The sequence below is a fragment of the Micromys minutus genome (assembly GCF_963924665.1).
Source record: "Micromys minutus genome assembly, chromosome: 21".
NCBI classification, from domain to species: Eukaryota; Metazoa; Chordata; class Mammalia; order Rodentia; family Muridae; genus Micromys; species Micromys minutus.
The window spans coordinates 7,264,562-7,289,240 of NC_137956.1; the positions used below are offsets into that span (position 1 = coordinate 7,264,562).

At 39.2% G+C, this 24,679-nt stretch overlaps 1 protein-coding gene across 1 annotated transcript in view; it reads right to left on the bottom strand.

Annotated features, from left to right (window-relative positions):
* Positions 1-24,679, bottom strand: part of UNC13C (unc-13 homolog C) — a gene marked incomplete at both ends in the record, with an annotated part of 411,981 nt that overhangs the window by 114,044 nt on the left and 273,258 nt on the right. The window contains one exon of the mRNA XM_080934341.1: positions 18,216-18,301. Within this exon, the coding sequence (XP_080790467.1) occupies positions 18,216-18,301 (86 nt within the window). The remainder of the gene's footprint in view (positions 1-18,215; positions 18,302-24,679) is intronic.

Genomic DNA, 24,679 nt, shown 5'->3' on the forward strand with positions numbered 1-24,679 from the left:
TTTTCAGGTAGTTCACAATTGCCTGTAACTCCATCTCTCAAGGATCTGATGCCTTTAGCTTCTGTGGCCACCTGCATTCATGTGTACATATGCACACAGAGATACATACATGTGCACACGCAGATACATATATACGCACACGCAGATACATACATGTGCACAATTTTTAAAAGACAAGAAATCTTAACAAGCTAGGGCTGAAAAACTGGGACCAGGAACAGAACTTTGGAACTTCTGTTTCCACCCGGCGGCGACTTCAGAATGCAGAACAGAGCCCGGCCCATCTGCCACACAAACCGCCAGCCCCTAGGGGTTGAGAAACTGGTCAGTGGGAGATCTGGGCGGCCAGGGAGCAGAGAGATCTCTGCGGAGTGCGCATGTAGAGTGCGCCTTCCAACCTGCCTGATCCAGGGACCAAGAACAGAACTTTGGAACTTCTGTTTCCACCCGGCTACTCTGAGGCATAGAACAGGGCAGGGCCCATCTGCCACCTGGACCAGTGGAGATCCAGGGACACAGACCAGATACAAGGGAAAGGTGAGAACATATCACTGACAACAAAATGGCAAGAGGAAAGCGAAAGAGTATATCCCAAGGAAACCAAGGCAACCTGGCAACACCAGAACCCAGCTCTCCCATAACAGCAAACATTGGAATTCCAAACACTCCAGAAAAAGAAGACACAGACCTGAAATCATACCTCAAGATGCTGATAGAGATACTTAAACAGGAACGGGAGGAAAAGCAATAAGATTCAGAAGCTTTTAAAGAGGAAACAAGAAAAACACTCAAAGAACTCAAAGAACTAGAGGAAAACAGAACCAAAGAAATAAAGGAATGGAAGAGGGAAATTAAAAAGAAAATTGACACAATAAAGAAAACACTAAAAGAGATAACCCTAGAGGCAGAACACCAAAAAAAGAAATCAGGAGTCACAGAAGCAAGCATTTCCAATAGATTACAAGAGATCGAAGAGAGAATCTCGGAGGCAGAAGACAACATTGCAAACATAGACAAAACAGCCAGAGAAGATGCAAATATCAAAAAGCTTCTAACCCAAAATGTCCAGGAAATCCAAGACACAATGAGAAGACTGAACCTAAGGATAATAGGAATAGAAGAGGGAGAAGAGTATCAACTAAGAGGCACAGTAAATATCTTCAAAAAAATCGTAGAAGAAAACTTCCCTACCCTCAAGAATGAGATGACCACGAGCATTAAAGAAGCCTTCAGAGCTCCAAATAGGTTGGACCAGAAAAGAAATACCTCCCGACACATAATAGTAAAAACACCAAGTGCCCAAAGCAAAGAAAGAATACTAAAAGCAGTAAGGGAAAAAGGTCAGGTAACATATAAAGGCAGGCCAATCAGAATCACACCCGATTTCTCAACAGAGACTATGAAAGCTAGAAGAGCCTGGACAGACATCATGCAGACCCTAAGAGAGCACAAGTGCCAGCCCAAGCTGCTATCAAGTTTGTACCCAGCAAAACTATCAATCACCATCGATGGAGAGATGAAGATATTTCAAGACAAATCAAAATTTACACAATATCTGACCACAAACCCAGCACTACAACGAATTATAAGTGGAAAACCCAATACAATGAGGGAAAATACAGCCTAGTAAAAACAAGAAAACTCCTAAACAAGAAAACTAAAAGAAGAAAAAGACACAGACACAACTCAACCCACAAAAGCAATAATGGCAGGAAACAGAAACAACTTTTCCTTGATATCTATTAACATAAATGGACTCAACTCCCCAATAAAGAGACATAGGCTATCAGACTGGATACATAAACAAAATCCAGCCTTTTGCTGCATACAGGAAACTCATCTCAGAGACAAAGACTGACACTATCTCAGAGTAAAAGGGTGGGAAAAAAAACTTCCAAGCAAACAGCCCCAAGAAGCAAGCTGGAGTCGCTATTCTAATATCGAATAAAGTAAATTTCCAACCAAAAGTTATCAAAAAAGATAAAGAAGGACACTTTTTACTCATTACCGGGGAAATCTGTCAGGAGGAACTCTCAATCTTTAACCTATATGCTCCAAATAAAAAAGCACCCACATTCATAAAAGAAATCCTACTAAAGCTCAAAAAATACATTTCGCCCCACACAATAATAGTGGGAGAATTTAATACCCCACTCTCACCAATGGACAGATCAGGGAAATAGAAACTGAACAAGGACACTGAAAAACTAGCAGAGACTTTCAACCAACTAGAATTAATAGATATGTACAGAATATATTATCCTAAAGTAAAAGAATACACCTTCTTCTCACCACCCCATGGCACCTTCTCGAAAATTGACCACATAATTGGACACAGAACGAGCCTCCATCAATATAAGAAGATTAAAATACTCCCATGCATCCTCTCAGATCACCATGGTCTACGGCTGGTCTTAAACCACAACAAAGACAACAAAAAGCCCACATACACATGGAAACTAAACAACACTCTGTTAAATGATAGCAGGGTCAAAGAAAAAATAAAGAAAGAAATTAAGGGCTTTCTAGAATTCAACGAAAATGAAAACACGACATACTCAAACCTATGGGATGCAATGAAAGCAGTACTGAGAGGAAAACTCATAGCCCTAAGTGCTTCCAAAAAGAAACTGGAGAGAGCTTACATCAGCAACCTGACAGCACAGCTAAAAGCCCTAGAACAAAAGGAAGCAAATATACCCAAGAAGAGCAGAGGGCAAGAAATAATCAAAATTAGGGCAGAAATAGACCAAATAGAAACAAAAAGAACCATTGAAAAAAATCAACAAAACCAAGAGTTGGTTCTTTGAGAAAATCAACAAGATTGATAAACCCCTAGCCAGACTAACTAGAGGGCAAAGAGAGAGTATACAAATTAACAAAATCAGAAAGGAAAGTAGGGACATAACAACTGAAACTGAGGAAATTCAAGAAAGCATCAGATCCCACTACAAAAACTTATACTCCACAAAATTGGAAAATCTGGAGAAAATGGACAAATTCCTAGACAGATACAAGATCCTAAAGTTAAACCAGGACCAAGTAAACCATCTAAATGACCCTATAACACCTAAAGAAATAGAAGAAGTCATCAAAAGCCTCCCAACCAAAAAAAGCCCAGGTCCAGACGGGTTCAGTGCAGAATTTTATCAGACATTTATTGCGGATATAACACCAGTACTCTCCAAACTATTCAAAAAGATAGAATCAGGTGGAATACTACCCAACTCATTTTTTGAGGCTACAATAACCCTCGTACCTAAGCCACACAAAGACCCTACAAGGAAAGAGACCTTCAGACCAATCTCACTTATGAACATTGACGCAAAAAACTCAACAAAATACTTGCAAACCGAATCCAAGAACACATCAAAATGAGCATTCACCATGACCAAGTAGGCTTCATCCCTGGGATGCAGGGATGGTTTAATATAAGGAAATCCATCAATGTAATCCACCATATAAACAAACTCAAAGATCAAAATCACATGGTCATCTCACTAGATGCTGAGAAAGCATTTGACAAAATTCAACACCCCTTCATGTTAAAAGTCCTGGAAAGAACAGGAATCCAAGGTCCATACTTAAACACAATAAAAGCAATATACAGCAAACCAACAGCCAACGTCAAACTTAACGGTGAGAAACTTGAAGCAATCCCACTAAAATCAGGGACTCGACAAGGCTGCCCACTCTTCCCCTACCTATTCAACATAGTACTAGAAGTCCTGGCTGGACCAATTAGACAGCAAAAGGAGATCAAGGGGATACAAATCGGAAAGAAAGAGATAATAACATCACTCTTTGCCGATGACATGATAGTGTACTTAAGTGACCCCAAAAACTCCACCAGAGAGCTCCTACAGCTGATAAACAAGTTCAGCAAAGTGGCTGGATACAAAATCAACTCAAACAAATCAGTAGCCTTCCTATACTCAAAGGACAAACATGTGGAGAAAGAAATTAGGGAAAATGTACCCTTCACAATTGTCACAAAAACTATGAAATACCTTGGTGTGACTCTAACTAAGCAAGTGAAGGACCTGTATGACAAGAACATCAAACCTCTAAAGAAGGAAATTGAGGAGGATCTCAGAAAATGGAAAGATCTCCCATGCTCATGCATTGGAAAGATCAACCTTTTAAAAATGGCCATCCTACCAAAAGCAATCTATAGATTCAACGCAATCTCCATCAAAATTCCAACACAGTTCTTCATGGAATTGGAAAGATCAATGTGCAATTTCATATAAAACAACAAAAGACCTAGAATAGCGAAATCCATCCTCAACAACAAGAAAACATCTTCGGGAATCACTATCCCTGACCTCAAGCTATATTACAAGGCAATTGTGCTGAAAACTGCATGGTACTGGTACAGAAATAGGCATGTGGATCAATGGAATAGAATAGAAGATCCAGAAATGAGCCCTCACATATATGGTCTCCTGCTTTTTGACAAAGGAGCCGTAAACATTCAATGGAAAAAGGACAGCCTATTCAACAAATGGTCCTCGTCCAACAGGCACTCAGCATGCAAAAGAATGAAAATAGACCCTTTCTTATCTCCTTGTACAAAGCTCAAGTGTAAGTGGATCAAAGATCTCCACATTAAACCAGATACACTGAAACTATTAGATGAGAAAGTAGGGGAAACTTTAGAACATATAGGCACAGGAGAAAATTTTCTGAACAAAACACCAATGGCTCAAACTCTAAGGTCAAAGATTAACAAATGGGACTCAATGAGATTGCAAAGTTTCTGTAAGGCTAAGGACATTGTCAAGAAAACAAAACGGCAGCCAACAGAATGGGAAAAGATTCTTACCAACTACACATCAGATAGAGGCCTAATATCTAAGTTATACAAAGAACTCAAAAAGCTAGACACCAGAGAATCAAATAACCCTATTAAAAATGGGGTACAGAGCTAATCAAAATGTTCTCAGTTGAGGAATATCGAATGGCTGAAAAATATCTGAGGAAGTGCTCGACATCCTTAGCCATCAGGGAAATGCAAATCAAAACAACCCCGAGATTCCACCTTACACCAGTCAGATTGGCCAAGATCCAAAACTCAGAAGACAACAGATGCTGGCGAGGTTGCGGAGAAAGGAATCCTTCTCCACTGTTGGTGGGGTTGCAAACTAATACAGCCACTCTGGAAATCAGTCTGGTGATACCTCAGAAAATTGGACATAATACTACCTGAAGACCCAGCTATTCCACTTCTGGGCATATACCCCAGAGACACCTTAGTACACAACAAAGATATATGCACCATGATGTTTATAGCAGCTCTATTTATAATAGCCAGAAGCTGGAAAGAACCCAGATGTCCTTCAGAAGATGAATGGATACACAAATTGTGGTACATTTACACAATGGAATACTACTCAGCCACCAGAAACAATGACTTAACCAAATTCTTAAGAAAATGGCTGCATCTAGAGAATATCATTCTGAGTGAGATAACCCAGTCACAAAAGAACAGACATAATATGCAGTCACTGCTAATGCCAGAGGCTCGCACTGCCCCAGAAACAACTCACAGACTATATGGAGTCCAAGAAATAAAGAAAACAAAACAAAGCAAACAAAAAAATCTCTATACAACAAGAAAACTTTGACTATTTCCATGTTACATTTTGTTTTACATGTACTTTATGCTCATTGTAACTATTAAGTTTTCAATGCATACTATCAAACTTTTAAAAAATCAAGTACTGACTAAAAAATATATTCATACAGTTTTATGTAAAAGTTATTTTAAAATCTGAAAAAAAGTACTGACAAAAATGTATTGTATAATTTTATGCAAATAATGCTTAAAATCTGTACATTTGTCTTTGTTTTGTAAAACAAAGTTGTTAAAAAAAAGAACGCCCCCCCCCCAAAAAAAAGATATCTTAATAAAATCCAACAAGGGCCAAACCACATACTCGGCTTTCAATCTTCTATCCTGAGTAGAGTTTTTCCAAATTACTTTGTAAAAGCAATAGGAAGCTCAAACTTTATGAAATTTGTCTCCTTAAATAGCATCACTCTGCCCAGTATTTCTCCAAGGAGAACTTGAGATATGGTTTATACTACCCAAAATTCCCACAAAAAAAGTGCACTTCACTAAGTTGACAAGGTTGGTCTAAACCTAAGCACAAAGTGTCCCCTCAGCTGCACTATTGATCAGAATACAGTCACCAAATGCCACACTCTCCCTGCGGAGATGGATGAGAGATGGATCAGTGCTCTTACCACCCAGCGTGTTCATTCTGCATTCCAATGTTCTTAGCTTAAATGAACATTGAGTGTAGCTATTAACCTCACAGGCTGTGTCTTCCCTATAATGGACAAGAAATGAAATTCAAATCCCCATGCAAACAGTTTTATTCACTTAGTGCAAATTTAAACAAGATAAGTCTTCACACTTTTGACTTGGCATAGGGAATAAGGTCTGACAAGCCACTTAACCTCTGGGCACCTTCATTACTATAAGTCCTGTTTAATACTGAATTACTTCATAAAATGTTGGACAGCTTAATAACCTAATGAGAATAAGAAATGAACACATTAAAAAATGTCTACATTTGTAAGTGAAATTACACTCAATACAAAGAATATGGAAAAGATTAATAATAAATGTCTAACAATTACTTACATTTTAACACCAATTACCTAAAAATTTGAAGTCGATATCAACTTGATTTGGTTAATCAAGTATTAACCAAATATGATGGCTAGTTTTAATTGCCAACTTGATACAACCTAGGATTGCCTAGGAAGAGAGTCTCAGTTTGAAATTGTCTTGATCAAGTTTGTCTGGTGCATTTCTGTGAGGGAATTTTCCTAACTGTGTTAACTGAGGTCTGAAGATTCACCTTGAATGTGGATAGCACCATTCCCTAGTGTGGGGGACTGGAACTGTATGAGAGTAGAGGCAGGAAAGCTGAATACAGGCAGGCAGCGCCAGCAAGTGAGTACAGAGGTGCATTTCTCTTTGCTCTTGACTGTGATAGCATTGGCTGCTTCAAGCTCTTACCACTGTGACTTCCCTGATTGGATGGACTTGGACTTTGGATTGAATGCCAAATGAGTCCCTTTCTCCCCTAAATGGTCAAAGTATTTCAGCAAGTCCACAGAAATGGAGGTTGGATACCAAGGCATAGCATTTTCACAATGTAAAATAAAAAACAAAAAAACAAAACAAAAAAAAAAAAAACATTACAAAACCAGATGCAACAAGACATGGCCATTCCAATTTGAGCAAAGTAAAAGTTAACTACCCATCACATAAGGGCGGGTATATGAAGAGAGGTTTTCCCTCATCTACAAACCAGTGAGTATCTAACCTGATACTTCTATTTCCTTATTCAAGACTGTTTCATGGCAAAGTAAATTCATGAGTGGAAAGTGTGCTTTTAAAACTGTCTTGAAGGTCACCATTATATACTTGTTCCCATAATTATACTCACAACCTGTCATTATTTTGGTAATATATCATATTTATTATATATATGTCATATGCATTTTAAACAATAAAAGACAAAGTGCTCTTAAAAATTTAATGTTAATATCTACATCTCATCTAGTATATTTACTCAGAAGGACATGACGTTGAAACTCCTGAAGTGATTCAACACCTCTCTTTTTAGGTGAGAGAAGCCAATTCAAGGAAGAGCAGAAGCATAGTTGTTACTACATTGCCTTTCAAATTTCAGTATCAGATTTTCACAGAGATAAGAAATGTGAACTGGTAGATGAAAAGTAGGGCTGGCAAGATGGCTTGGTGAGCAATGGTGCTTATGGTCAAGCCCGATGACCCATTCTTACTCTTCAGACCCCTCAGATGGTAAGAGAGTACCAACTCCAGCAAGCTGTCCTCTGACCTCCACACACATGCCTCGGTACACACACGCATCTATAAATATGTTTTTAATTAGAATGTAATGGTTTGGGGAAGAATTCAATTACAAACAATAATTGAGAGACAAGTGAATATTTTAAAACACCAGTATTGGTTAATAATTGAAGCTATCTATCATTTGTCTTATGCTATGTGAACATGATAAGGAAAAGTGATGGAGGCATTCACTAACTAATTATAGGTAACATTTTATGGGCAAAAGAATTTTAGTTGCCAAAGTACTTTACAGGGAGTTGCCCTCTATCAGTCATGAAAATAATTACCCATTATGGCATGAGGGAAATAATGAATAAAAGGATAAATAAGCAATCACTTGGCTGGAAATGTACCACAGTTGGAAGATTACTGGCCTACCATACATGAAGCCCTAAATTCAGTCTCTAGTCCTGCATAAACCAGGTATGGTAGAACATGTCTGTTATCCCAGAACTCAGGAGGTAGAGGCAGGAGGATCAAAAGTTCAAGGTCATCTTCAACTATATAGCAAATATGAGTCTAGCCTTGGCTACTTGAGACCTTGTCTCATAATAAAAAATACTACTACTCTTGTTGTTGTTGATGATGATATACTCACTACATGAAGATACACGAAGAGACTATGGGGCATTTATAAAATAATCATGCTTAAAATTGCTACCCTCAGAGCTTCTTCCACTCTAATCTTAAGAATTAAAAGTTTTGTATAAAATTTTATTTCCAAATTACTTTTTGTTACAAGTGTATTGAGCTAGAAGTTACTCACCACAAGGTTCACCTATTGGGAGTCTATAGTCCCACTGGCATGACATGATGGCTGACGGGACCAGATTTCTGTCCAGAATAACAGAAGTCTGTATTTGGATTACTGTGAAGGGTATACTACTTGTGAAAATCCTCAAGGATCCTCAAACTGTTGACTTCATTCTTACAAATGCTTTAGGAGGTGAGACTCCAGAGAAAGATGGCATCTCTAGCAGGAACACAGAGACAGGAAGCTAGTGAGAACATTCCAGCATTAGAGAGGAGGTGGGTCTGCACATGGTAGAAGAGTTTGCATGACTGTCACCTGGAAGGCTAAGGCAGAGCAGAAATCCATCCTAGGCTACACTGGGAGTTCCAATCCAAATGCAGTGGAGCCAGACCTAACCTAATTTAAATTGATAGCTGTCAATCTTCCTGCAAGGAGCTAGTGGATTGCAGGACAGTAGAATGGAAATGTGCTAACTATTCAGAGGATCTTGAGAAAGCAGAGATGGGGGAGGTGGTGTGGATGGAACTATTGAAGGTGATGGAAAGGAAGGGGAGGGGAAGAACAGATACATTTTGGATGTAGAAGAGAAATAATTTGTTTATGGATTTGCATGGGTCTAGAAACAGTGGCAATATAGGACAATTATATGGAACAAGGATACGGTCTGACAATTGTAGCATTCTCTCCCTCATGTATAACAATTAAATCACTACAGAAATGATGAGGTGTGCCTTCCCAAGATCTATCTATCAATCTGTCTATCTGTCTGTCTGTATATGTATATATGTATGTGTATGTAATGTAAGTACATATGATATATTTATATGTCTACCTATTTATCTATTCTTCTCTCATATATTACATTCCATTGTAATTTTTGCTTTTTCCTCTCCTCCCAGTATACACCCTAACTCCCCTTTCCCCCAGATCACCTCCTCCTCCATTTCCCTTCAGAAAAGAGCAGGCCTCTCAGGGATATCAACCAAGCACAGCATTACAAATTACAATAAGACTGGGCATAAACCTATAAAGACTGGACAAGGTAACCTAGTAGGATGAAAGGGTCCCAAGAGCAGGCAAAAGAGTCAAAGAAAACTCCAGTTTCCACTCTTAGGGGTCCAACAAGAACACCAAGCTATACAATGATTACATATATTCAGAGGTCCTAGCTAAACCCACACAGAATCTTTGATCATCACTTCACTCTCTGTGAGCACCTATGAACCCTTTTTAGTTCATTCTGTGGACCATGGTTCTTTATCCCTCTGGTTCCTGATATCCTTCTCCTTTTTCTGAAGGGTTCCTCAAGTTCTTCCTAATATTTGGCTGTAGTTCTCTGCATCTGCAGCAAGTGTTCTTAACTACTAAGTCATCTCTTCAGTCCTGGGATTTAAGTTCAAACAGCATCTCAAATAGAAAACTCCAGAATCTCAGTGTTTCTGTGGAGCACAAGGAATCAGGCTATAAAATTAGACAAAACCCTATATTGTTACTAATCACTGCTGTTTATTTTCAACCCAAGTGTGTGAATTGTAACTAGAATTTTTTTTTGTTTCAGCTCTGACAGGCAGAAGAGAAACATCTATCAAGACCTTCATGTCCTCTTCATATATTGGCCATACCACAAAGATACGAATCCTAACGGGCATTGTGGGACTTGCCCGGTCTACTGAAGAATGGGTTTCTGGAAACTCAGTTCTATTTACTCAGGATTCTGCCAGACTCCCCAGTGTGGAAAGCAGATTCATAGGATACCACATGGAATTTGAGAACACAAGGGGATGTACACCAAGAAGGATTTGCTTATATTGCTAGTGAAAGGCACATCCATAGTCCGAGATACCAGCTCAGTCATGGTTTTGATGTTTCATTATCTTTCCATTTGGACCCAAAGAAAATGGGTCAATTATATACTTACAATTATGTCTACCAAAGGAATATGATATATCATGCAGGTCATAATATTTAATTATTTTTCAGGTTCAGGTGGACAGCAGTGTCGCAGGTCCTCCTGGACGTCTGCTTTGCTTTCCTGTCTCCACTGACAGTCACTAAATTAATCACACACGTTGTTTATCTTGCCTACCTACCCCAGAAACATAAAGCAGGCAGTTTTGATTTAATTACAAGGATGTTAGGGAAATAGGAAGAAGAAGATGGGACTTTTGGGGACTTTCAGAGGAGGATACTGTGAAAAGCATTTACTGTGTGTTGGCACCACGTTCCTATGTGCACATCAATTGAATTAAGCAAGGATGAAATGAGCCTCTTGAATTCTGAAAAGTGTTTAGGAAGAAACAGGGGGTGACATCATTAATTGCAGTCACCCCTTTTGGTTTCTTTCATGTTTGTTTCCGTGCATACACTTCCTCTTCTTTTTGTGTGGCCGGGTCATTGCTAGTTCCACCTCTTGGTTGTGATGCAAATACTTTGTTCTACTTATTTGTATTTTAGTTTATCTGGACCACAGTGTTTCAAGTAACTGCATGTCTGGACGGCCCAGAGTTTTGTAGGTGCTGAAGGGAGTGTTATAAAGATGGATGGAACAGAAGGGAAGGAACATCCACGTTAGCCAGAGAAAAAGGGGTAGACACTGGTCTGCCTGAATACCAATTCTCATGGATCCTTAGTTGTTCATTGCATGACACTGGGAATTTATTTTCAAATAGCAACTTTATTTTTATATAGAGATATATGTGCATGGCTGTGAATGTGAATCCAGGTGTCTACAGAAGTCAGAATAAGGCAAGAAAGTCTCTGGAGCTGGAGGGATAGGTACTTGGGTGCTTGGAATCAAACTTTGGTCCCCTACAAGAATAGAAAGTGCTCTTAACAACGGAGCCATCTTTGCATTCCTGCCATAGAGTATTTGATAGATGTTTCTGGATTTTAAGATAACTTGACAGTGAATTTTATTGGCCAGCCCGTGATATCTGTTTGATGGCTGCAATGTGGCTTCATCTCATAAAGGAAGACTTTCATCATGGTACTGTGGGATTCCTGCTACTGCAGAATAGAAAGTTGTATATTAGGTGGCTCTCCTGAGGCTCAGCAAGCAAATTGGAATGATAGAAACTATGATATTGCTAATATGAGGTAGACCTGGTATGAGATCCTAGAGAAGAAGCAAGGGGAACTCATGATACTCTAAGTTTAGGAAGACAAAGACAGACCATGTCTTTTTGACTTCATTATTCAAGGCCAACAGCAAAACCTTAAGTTCTTTAAATGGCCTGAGGTCTACATTTTGTACAGTATATAAAGATAATGGTAAACCATGTTTGGAGAGAAGCCTCCTCCCAGAAATTAACCTACGTAGATGATAGGGCAAGTGCCTTCAGAGTATTGATTATGCACTGTTTATAAGCTGAAGAAAGACTGTCCTTGGAGATGTTATACGTATACAGTGTTAATGACAATAGCTGTACATGATGCTGGAAAAGGCCAGTTTGAGAAACCTTAACAACCCATAATGTTCAAAGGGTACCTTACGAACCCACAACAGTCACTGGGACTAAGACACAAAGGTAAAACCGCCTTCATTTTCAATTGCACCTTTGAGGGCCTCTGCTACCCAGCCCCCTCACTACTACCTCATGATGCAGAGATGAAGGACAGCCCCTCCAAGCTATAGTACATTAACCCAGAAACTTCATTTTAATGAGATTCTCACTTGGTTCCTACACAGAATGAAAGTACACAATCTTGATCAAAAAGACTAAAGCTACAGGAAGTTGACTGTGTCTTCCTCATGGAAATAATCTCTGTCTAGGCTGATTGAAAGAAATGGTTCTTAGATAAACTGATTTGTTTTCCTTGACTCCAACCCCCCCCCCCTCCAGTACTGAGGATCAGACACAGGGCTTTGGATATAAACTCTTCAGCCCCTAGTTTAAGCACTGATCTAAGAATGTGGTGAATTTGGCAGAGACATCAGACATCTGCTTCCTTTATTTTCGGATATGGACACACTTCCTAATATGACATGAGGCTCAGCTATTACTCTTTTTCTCTTTTATTGGTTATTTTTTTTATTTACATTTCAAATGTTATCCTCTGCATGGTTTCCCCCGTGGAACCCATCCTTTCCCTACCCTGCTTCTATGAGGGTGCTCCCCCACCTACCCCAGCCTCACTGTCCTAGCAGTGTCCTTCATATGACCAAGGTCCCCTCCTCCCATTGATGCCTGACAATGCCATCCTCTGCTACATATGCAGCTGGAGACATGGGTCCCTCCATGTGTGCTCTTTGGTTGGTGGTTTAGTCCCTGGAAGCTCAGCAGGGAGTCTGGTTGATTGATATTATTTTTCTTCCTATGGGTTGCAAACCCCTTCAGCTCCTTCAATCCTTTCTCTAACTCCTCCTTTGGAGACCCTATTCTCAGCCCAATGGTTGGCTATGAACATCTGCCTCTGTATTGGTCATGATCTGGCAGAACCTCTCCAGAGACAGCTATATCAGGCTTCTGTCAGCATGCACTTTTTGGCATCTACAATTTTGTCAGTTTTTCATATAATTATTATTTTGAAACTACTTTAACTCCTGTGGACCTTCTCTAACACCTGACCCTTAATGCCTGATCCCTAACACCTGGGCCTTAACATTTGAACACTAATATTTGTCCTCCTAATACCTGGGTGCTAACATCTAACTCCTATCTTTGGATTGCGCGTAAGTTGCTTTTAATAAGGACTTTGAAGACATGGGTCTGTGTTACACCAAAGAGAAAACATCCAGGTTTAGAAATCTCCAGGCAGCCAGGTTTAATTAATACAACGACAAACACAATGCCCACTGATTTTCTGACTGGTCAAACATTTGGATGTTTGACATGATTTGCTCTCAAGTTCTTGCTTACCAACCATAATGGTTAAAGGTATCAATGATGAATATTTGTTGAGTATTTATTAACTGCTTCCCCTCACTTCCATGCTAATCTGTTGCTGTTTTTAATGTTTTATCTGTAGGATTTTAGTGAGTATGTAAACGTAGAAAGTGAAGATTTGTAAGTTTAACAAATGGCACCAAACTGAGGAAAGCCCAGAGCAGCAGAGCCCCTGACCAAAGCTGGACCTGGTTTCCATCTTGGGAGATATTCAGACAAAATTCTGCAGACCAACTGAGTTTCAGCATGAGGACAGTCATCATGTCTGAACACCGTACATTATGGTTGAACACTGTTGTCCACCTCTACTTTCCTCGGGTTTTCTTGTGACCTCAACCACGGCTCACTGGATTAATACAGAGGCAAGGACCACAGAGGCAAACCTCTAGTTGTGCTCCTGAGGGATTTCCAGAGAGGATTAAGGAAGCAGGCAAGACCAACCCTGAACGTGGGGAACAAAGCCAGCTAGCTCCAACCTTTTCTCTCTCTACTTTGTGGCAGTCGTGACATGAGTGCTCTGCTTTATCACACTTGCCCTCCATGGTGGCATAAATCCTATCACTCTCGTCCAGTGTCTTGTGACAGTAAGGATATTCTGGTACCTGGTTCCACACAACAGGTATTATATTTGCAGCGATTACAGCATTTTTTACGTAATGAATTTGAAAGGTGATTCATGTCAACCAGAAAGACAAAATGCATTGCCTCAAACCGAGTGAGCAAAGATAAAGTAAAGATAAAGTTGTTTGATCTTTTAATTAGAAGCTGATGAATTCATGTAGTAAGGACAGAAAGTTATTCCCCCAAAACAGTCAGGGCTTAGGTCCTAGCCAGCTCTGTTTTGTTGACCTGACTCCATCTGAGCCACACGCAGACTCTTTGACCACAAGGCACATTATGTAAGAACAACACAGGCTGTCTAGGTCAGTGGCTTGAAGCAGTGTTCCACAGCCAATTAATTTTAACAATGTTTTATGAGGCAAATGGGCAGAATAACAACGAGCAAAAGAGGCTGCCCTGGGGCTGTCTCTAAGTACATACCTACAATTCTTGAGATACTCTTAGTTCTAATTTTCTATATTAATTGTTACCTATGTAACATGAGAAGGTGATGGAGATGTTTCTTGAAGGCACTTACACTGAAATTGAAGAAAGGAAAAGTGTGTGCCAGATCGTCACAAAGCTGTAGCTTCCTTCACTATAAATAACTCCTTGGAAATTCCGGGAAGTCCTTTATCCCTAGTATGGTGACCTTCTATTAGAACCATGCTTAAGAACTCGAAAGGTATGTTTAGGACTCACTTTCGGGTTGGAGAGAAGGCTCAGCTCTTCTAAAGGACTTGAGGTCAGTTTCCAGAACAAATATTGCACAGCTTACAGCTACTTGTAACTCCAGCTGCTTGGGATCTGGTGCCCTTTTCTGGCCTCTTGGAGATCCTATCACATGCATGTCTCTCTCACACCACACACACACACACACACACACACACACACACACACACAAACACATTTAGCTTTACAGCAACCCTTAGCCTACAGTTACCAAGCATTTCCTAGAAAAGAAACTAATGTTTAAAGTTTCAATGCTAATTGCTCAAACTCATATATAAGTAAATGATCAAGCTTTCTATACCACGTGACTCCCAAGTCTTTCTTCCCCTTCCGGTGCTCAGCTGCAGTGGTGAAGGGCTTTAGACTTGTCTTCAGGGTTCCTTGTACAGGGCTGTCCTATTCACAACCTCTTTCACATAAATGCACATATTAGTTTAAACTAAGGATTTTCTGATACACAATGACAAATCCAATCACAATATAAAGTCCAATTCTGTCATATAACAGAAGACACATAATCCAAGTTGTTCCCCTATGTTACTACATATATCTTCCTGAAAGTACTCACAAATGTAAAATGTTAAGTGACAATAACTGCTAAATTATATCTAAATTAAGTGGGTAGATTAGATGACAAGTAAATTATCTCAAAATCAAATTAGCAGTCCCTGTTCAGAGGACTTTTGAGTCCTGGTGGCTATGAAAGCCATGAACTGCTAACCAATTGGCTGATCCTGAACTACTTTTTGATGATAGACTCTCTACTTTTGTACTTGGTAGGATGTTATAAACATATAATTAATAAGCTTATGATCAAAGCTAAAACATTTTACTTTCAGCATTTCTAATTTAACTGTTTCAAAAATATAAAATCTCAAGTTTTATTTTTAAATACATATTTACTTGTCTAAAAAAAGGTATTTTTTTGTTTTCTTTTTGATTTTATTGAGACAGGGTCTCACTATGTAGCTCTGTCTATCCTATGTAAAGCAGACTGACCTTGAACTCAGAGATATACCTGCTTCTGCCTTCCGAGTGGACTATAGGTGAGGTCCACTATGCCTGGCTCGGTATTTTGTTTTAAGTAACTATAATTGCTCTAGTTTCCTTTCTGTTGCTGTGGTAAAACATTCCAATCCAAAGCATCTGAGAGGAGGAAGTGATGTATTTGGCTTCTACTTCTACTTTACTGCCCATTATTGACGGAGTCATGGCAAGATCTTGAGGTAGACACCATGGAGGAAAACTGCTTGCTGGCTCATTCACAAGCTCACACTTAGGTAGTTTCTTTATACAGCCCAGTACTACAGGCCTAGGGACAGTGGGCTAACCCTCACTACCTCAAGGTGCAACCAAGACAATCTTTCACAGACATGCCCATTGGCTAATCTGATGTCCAAGTTCCTCAACAGAGGCTTCTCCTCTCAGGGCATGTAAAATTGACAATGAAGGGTGTATAATACAGTTAATAACCAAACAGATTTTAGTAAGTCTCTATTACAGCAAACACTGGGTCATACTGGCAGTCAGCGTTCCTTGATATGGATCTAACATATCAGCTCCTCTGGGCTATGGGGGAGCCACCTTTCCCCACTACCTGACACTTTGAGACAATGTGCTCCTCTGGTTGTATTCGTAAGGACAGGTGAAATAAAGGGTCAGTATGTCCCAAGACCACAAATGAGTATATTCTTCATGGCTATTTATCTTCTTCCATTGCATTAAGAGGGCCTTAAGTAGTTATGAGTAATTTCTATGGTTCATTATAGGCCACATAGATACTCTTGAGTTAGAGGAAGTCCTCTCTGAGAATGGTGGTCTGAGACAGACAGGAGGATGAGAAGCAGGCACGAGAGCAGCTATGATAGAAATGAATGAGGACGTGAAGGAATTAATGCTGACCCAACTCTGTCGGCTTAGGTCACAAAATGGATGCTGTGCCAAGAGCTACAACAGGAAGCATGGAGAAGAGGCAGACTTGATCCAGGGTTGGAATAGGAATCCGACTGAGAATGCTACTGCTGACTTTGTAATATTTTAGATGTTCCAAGGGAGCTCAGGGCTGGCTGGATAGTGCAGGGAGTAGGGCCCATGGAAACGGATGCTTTCTGGAGTCTTAGTTGCTAGTAGACTTTCTTTCTTTCTTTCTTTCTTTCTTTCTTTCTTTCTTTCTTTCTTTTTCTTTCTTTCTTTCTTTCTTTCTTTCTTTCTTTCTTTTTTTATGACATCAAGTTTTTATTTTTTGCAAAGCTGCAAAGCAGTTGTTCAAGGAGCTCGGACTCTAGTTGTTCCTACCCATCAGTCAATCTTATAAGACAGCTAAATAAGTTTTTAAGCAAGACAAACCCCTTCCATTTCTCTCAGCATAATTCAGTTCCCACTGGGCCCCGTGAACTCAGCCCCTACCAATGTCTCGAAAATTACTTCTTGCTATGCACTGACTCTTCTTTTTTCAAATGCACCATGTATTGACTTTATTTCCAATTTTTCTTTATCTGGAGATTGTTTAGGTCTTATTTCTTAGTCAGGTCTTTGCCAACAAAATGTTCCTCTACTGACAGCTACTTGAAAGTTGTGGTGTCTCTACCTCTAGTTTGATAACTGTCTCAGGACACTTGCTATCAGCTCTGCCCTGATGTCAGCTGTCACCCACACAGTGCTTGTAATTCGCCTCCATGGTCCGGCAGGAGAGGATTGTGGGTAATACCTTTTTCCCCCTCACACAGACTAGGATAGAAGTCACTTAGTGTTTCTTTGATCACTATACACTTGCTGACTAATATCTGAAGAAGATTTCTACTAGGCTTTTCACGTATGGCTGTCAGTTGATGGTCTCATTACAACCTCTATGTGTTGATGGGATCTTCCAACAACATTTATAGACATAGTTAACCTGCAGCTGACTCCATGACTCTTTTCACTGTTGAATTTACACTCACTGGGAGTGGTGCTCCTGATCAAGGGCCTTCCTGTGGACTTTGTGTGATTGCTGGCTGTACTTTAATCATACCTATCTGTAAGTACAATTTCCAAATAGTGCCTGTTGGAGACAAATATCTGGAAGAATGCCATTTTCACATCCTCAGGTGTGGTTCACTTTGGGGAAAAACTCCCCACAGACTAGTCCAGCCTCTGCACATCTCTACAGGTGGAACACATACCATGGCATCACAACTTGGGCTGGTTGGTAAAAACAACGTGTTCTTTGGAGCTTAAATACTTTGAGACCTTTGTCTTTCACCATTAAGTAATATGCATTAGAACTAAGCTAAACACAACAATCCAGGCTTTACTACGTTAATTTTTACACATATTTTAGAAAATACAGATAGTTGTTTGGACTTACCCTCTAGAGCATATTTCATATCAAGAGCAAAGAGACACCACATGATTTCTGCACTTATCTTCCCCATGTTTAGTTCTTGTGGAAATCTAAAGCAAAACACATCTTGTTAGGGGATCAAAAATAATGGCATCCCTGAAAATTCAAAATGTCTCATTTCACCCATAAAACCACCACTGCTATTACATGACTCACACACACACTCGTGTATATCTTCATATATACAATTTATTTCTACTGACTTTAATAAGCTGGGGGTAGGGCTACGTGCCAAAGTGTAAGTTGGAAAGTAATAGTAGGTGGGGGAAAATAGACACTATTATATTGGCTCCAAAGTAGCAAAGCCCAGAGAGTCCCAGGATGACTTTCTAAAGTGTTTGGGTCAGAATAGCTCCATCTGTCTTACCAAGTAATGTCTTCTATGCATCTATATTGAGGGTAGATCAAGTCAACCCAAACATCATAACATCAGAGAGATCCAACACACACACACACACACACACACACACACACACACACACACACACAGACACACACATTTGTGATGCACATGATGTACCAAAGCATAGAGATTTATGTTTTCTAATACAAATGTAGAAATATTAATTATGTAAGTTAATTCTATTGAAGCTAAAGAGTATTACCTAAGTATACAGGATGTTGCTATGACCTTGTGTAATAAAAAACACATGTGTACTTATTTAATTATACTTTCCACACAAAGAATAGCATAAACTTAATTGATATTTCTGACTGAAAAACATTCATTAGATTTTTTTTTCATAATATCCTCTCATATTTTAAAACACACACTTATAGGTTTATTTATCAAGACTTAAACTTAGAATGGAACTCTTATAATGAAAAAAAAATAATAAACATATATACATTCATACATAAACTAATCCTCAACCTTCAATACATTTTATACATATAAAAATAATCATAGACAAATTAGGAGGTTTTATTTGTTCACAGACTCTGATACCACTTAGTCTGTGTAATACTACTTTTTATGTTGCAATCAAGCTGAAGTAAAATTATAAATGACATAATGAGTGTTTGGGGCTCATGGGAGGAAACAGATAATTATATTTAATTAAATCTAATTTTTGAATCAGAACTAAAGTAAGGGCATATCAGGTCCTACTGCTTGAATATAAGGACAAAAATAAAATTACACAAATGTATTATATATATGTGTGTGTGTATATATATTATATTAGATATATATAATTTCAAGTATCTCCAGTAGAAAACTGAATTCAATGCCTTTTAAAGATTTATTTTATCTTAATTGTGTATGTGTGTGTGTGTGTGTGTGTGTGTGTGTGTGTACATGTGTATACAAGTGCCTACAGTGGCCAGAAGAGGGTGAGAGACTTTTCTGGAGCTACTGTAGTTGTAAGCCACTTGATGTGGATGTTAGGAATTAAACTCAGGTCCTCTGCAAGAGCAGCAAGTGCTCAAACCATGGGGCATCTCTCCAGCACCCATAAAAGCCAATCTTATAATACATAAGACAATTAAGATTATTATCAAAAAGGTTTATTGGTAAAATGCAAGGTTAGCTCAACATTCACAGACTGAACAATATAATTTACCAATAAGTGGACTGAATGGGAAAAAATGTATAGTCACTGCACCAGATGCAGAGAACATATGTGGCAAACTCAAAACATTCATTCGTGTTTAGTAAATGCTTTCTGAAAACTAGAAGGCAATGATATTTATTCTTGGTTTCCCTACTTAACCTCACTGAAACTCTGAAATTCTGCAGAAGCAGCAAGGAAAAAAAAAAAAAAAAAAAAAAAAAAGAAAGAAAAATTGGCAGGGAGGGGACAAGGTTGCATTTGTAAATGCCATGACAATCTGCATACAGAATGCACAGCTTGCTACACTACTACTTGGCACTGGGTGACATGGCAGGGGTTGTACTCCTGGATCACAGGAGGCCGAGGAAGGAAGACTGCAAGTCTAGACCAGCCTGGGTTAACATAGTAAGACCCTGTCTCACAACTAAGAAAAAACGGCACCCTAAACAAAATTAAAACCCCAGCTTTCCTCGTTGAAAGAGTCTAGCCAATTACTATAAAAAGCCACCTTAAGAAAGCTCCCAGATCGTAGCAACAAAACTCTAAATTTGAATAACAGCATCATTTTTAATAACAGCAAGAAGGGCTAAGTACCCCGGTATACATCTAGGCATATACACAATATGCATGCAATGAAAATCCAGTGTTGAGAAGATCCCAAGGGGTTTTCTGTTTTCTGAATCAGAAAGCTTGCAAACTCAAACTCTAGAGATCAATTGTGACTTCACACACAGTTTTCACTGTCAAGGCTCAATTCCAGTCTTTAAAAATTGACTTAAGGGAGCTGATGGATACTGCGGAATCTTAAATCTGCAAACTGCCAATACAAACGAAATCATCAATGAAAACAGATACCCTGGAAAAATATGCAAATCTACATAAATAAACTGGCTATATTAATATGAAAAGTGTTCTGAGTTAGAGGGTCAGAGAAGAGGCTGATGAGCAAGTACCTTAAAAAGCAAAGCAAAGCAAAACAAAACACCCCCAGAAAAACAAACAAACAACCCACCCAAGATTTCAGAGTTGGCTCATTGGTTAAGAGCAAGCATTTCTCTTAAGGGGGACCAGAGTTCAGCGCCCAGCACTTACATCAGGTGGCTCACAACCACTGGTTAACTCCAGCTCCAGAGAATGTAACTCCCTCTTTTCCCTCTTTTCCCTCTTCTGGCTTCTGTGGGTGTTCTACTCAAATGTGCACCTGCCCTCCCCACCCCAGCCAAAATTAAAGATAAACTATAACTTAAAAAAAGAAAAAAGAATCTTCCCAGAAAAACCTAGCACAGCAAATAAATGTATACTGTATCCACATTCCAAGATGTTTAAACCAAATGATGGTGAGACACATTGTCTCAGACCACAAGCTGTAACAAATTGTAACCATGCTGTCATGGCTGCCTCCAGTTCTCTCTCAAGAGCTTTGATTCTTACACAGGGCAGACCCTGCGCTCCCTGCGCTCCCTGCGCTCCCACGCTGCTCCTGTCTCTGCTGTGCTCCTGGACTCCTGCCCACTGTCTCTGTCACCCACACTGCACATGACCCAGTGGAGTAAGATTCAGATAGACAGAATGGCTGCTGCTGGTAATGTTTTAAACGTGTCATTCCATGATCTCATCTCAACATGGGCTTTGATTTCTATAGAGTTGTTTTCTGATATTACCTTTGGGTTTCAGAACTATTGGGAGCAACACCTTTTCTTTCTCGAGTTTTGTCTAGAATTACAAAAAACATTTCTTTCAGACCTGGGCCATGCTATACCCAAATATGACACCTTGCAATATTGAATATGTTTTTCAAATGTGTGTGTGTGTGTGTGTGTGTGTGTGTGTGTGTTTGTGAAGGAGTCTGTGGAGACCACAAAGGATGTTGCACATCTGCAGCTGTAGCTACAGTCAGTTGTGAGTCCTCAGAAATGCTGCTGAGGACAGAACCTGGTTTCTCTAGAAGAGCAGTAAGTGTTCCAAACCCCAAAACTGTTTCACCCTTAAATCAAATATTTGAAGTCAAAGTAATTGGAGAAATGTCATGGGTAAGAAGAACATTCTCTGCTCTGGGAAGAGGTTGAAGACCCTTGTGTGGCAGGTGGGGAGTGCCTCTGCTATACTCAGAGAGAAGAGACAGGCCTTTCTTGGGAGACACATAGCCAGGAGGGAGTCTTACTGTCTCTCTTGGTCACCCTTGCTCTCCTTTTGCTCATGCTGCTCAGTGACCTCCCTCCATCTCTCTCTGCTCTTCATTTCTACCAGGGACACACCCAGGTCCCTTTTCTAGGAATGCTTCCCAATGTATGCTATCTGCACATATGTACTTTATCTTGATAACCTGCCCTCCTGCAGGGACCCCAGAGGAGAGCCTGTCAGAGCAGAAGAGCCAATTCCTCCTAGGCTTCTGCTTCTGACATCTCTCTCATGATGCATGGGAACGTCTGTATGAGTGAATTTTCTTGAATATACTTGAAGAGACCTTAACAACAAAAGTGTAGCTTGAGGTAAACGGAAGCTTACAGCTTCCAAAATGAGTTTGTTGCTTTTGTTCTATCTTGGAAAGAAAAGGGAAAAAAATGCATAGTTATGAGCAAAAACCAAATAGATGAAAGATGAAAACCACCTTTCCAAGAAGAGCCATCCCACTTTCCCTATGGATTTTTATCAATGGCGTTGGTCTCTTAATTTCAATTTAATTTTCATTTTTTTTCATGACAGGGTTTCTCTATGTAGTGCTGGCTGTCCTGGAATTCACCCTGTGGACCAGGCGGGGCTCAAACTCAGTGATCTGCCTGCCTCCCCAGTGCTGGATTAAAGGCATGCGTCACCACTGTCTGGCACTTTCGTCTTTTAGTTTAGATTTGTTTTTATTACTTTTAATTATGCATCTATGTGTGGAGAGCTGCTCTTGAGGGCAGTGCTCCCTAAGGCATGCAGATGGATGACATCAACCTCTGGGGTTACAGGTAGTTATGAACTTCCAAACATGGATGCTGGGAATGTAATTTGGGTGCTTTAGAAGAGTAGTAAACACTCTTAACCACCGAGCCATATCTCCAGCCTAAATTTCAAATGTTTCAGAAGTTATAAAGCAATCAGGATGCCCATGATACTCCTCTTTGAATTGTTTCCTTTATAAACTTTGAAAATATGCTTTTCTGTTTTGGCACCAGATTTTACACGTTGAATTCACTGTACATTTCCAGAACTGAGGAAAGATACTTTAAAAATAGTTTTTTTCTTTCAACACATTCTGCAGTTGACTGTTCCTCTCTTTAATTTGGGCTAGTGATGGAATTTATACCTTTGCAGTTTAACATATCCTGGCTATTTTCTTTATCAAACAATAGCACTAAAATCCCATGGCTAAATCTCTGCATGATCCAAAAGGCAGAGGTTTGATTTTTCTTCTGCTGCTTAACTAATTTACCCTGTAGAGTCATTATTAGTCTTTTTCAACTCATTGCCTCATCTGTCAAGGGTGAGTGGTAGCAAGAGTGTAACACATGAGCTTGCTCAGGGCCACAGTGAGGGTTAAGTGAGCTTTTATACCTAAATGTTTCATATACTCACTGGATCACCATAAGTAGTAAACCAATGTTTGATGCCATTGGTAATAAAATCATAATCATAAATAAGACATAAAGGAATGACATAGGTAATGTTATTATCTATTAAAATTTTAATTATTTGGAAATAGTTATCACAGAAAGTATTTCAGATAAACATAGGATGATAATAAAATTAATGGCAATAAAACTAAATTGCAGGAGTTTTTATGTCCTCAGGAGTAAACAGATTTTAAGACTTTAGAACTTCCAACAGACATACCAACCATTCATATCTTAATTAGAAATAGTTCCAAAACAGGACTGAAAGAGAGGTATCTACTCTCCACCCATTTCCTGACTTGAGAGTTGGCACTAATAGTTAGCTTGAAACAACTTTAGAGGAGAGGCTAAGTGAGGGACCATCTACATTAAGTTGACTTGTAGGCAAGTCTGTGAGTTTTAAATGATGGGAAAATCCAGTCCAGAATGGGCAGCACCATTCCCTAGCCAGAGAGTCCTGGACTGTTTAATAACATTAAAGAAATATTGAGCTGAGCACAAGCAAGCAAGCATTGCAGACATTCCTTTCTCTCTGCTCTTGTCTGTGATTAAGATAAAACTGGCTCTTTGAAATTCCAGCCTCCTTGACTTCTTGGCTATCCAGGGCTATAACATGGAATTGTAAAGTTAAACAACCCCCTTTCTTCACTCAGCTTCTTCTGCCAGGGAATTTTATCAAAGCAACAGAAATGGGACTAGAATACTAATTTTTACCATGTAGTAGTTATGTATGTACTTAAACGTATAATCTAAACTTAAATGGTATATCAAATATTCATAGCCCTTCAATATATACATATATATACATGCACGCGCGCACACACACACACACACACACACACACACACACACACACACACATATATATGTATGTATATATGTATGACTGTTCTTAGACTAGTCTGATGATTCCTATATACAAATTAAATTTTCCCATGTAAAAGACACTTGTTTTGCATTTTCAATGAAGCCCCAATTTAACTTAATTGATAATTTATAATAGGGCTGTTTAATGAAGAAAGCAATCCATTCCTCTATTACAGTCTGCCTCCTCTTTTTAATTTGTGGCAATTAATACAGAGCATAAATGTTTTAAACCTGGAGTCTTATGAGGCACAATAATTTAACAAATCAATTTATTACCTCACAAATATCTTAGTGGAATCAGGAAAACATAATTTGCCAAATTTGATAATTCAGATTCATTAGTCATAGCAGATAAAATTAGAACCCACTAAGTGTGGAGTTCTGCTGTGAGGCAAAGAGTATGCCCAAA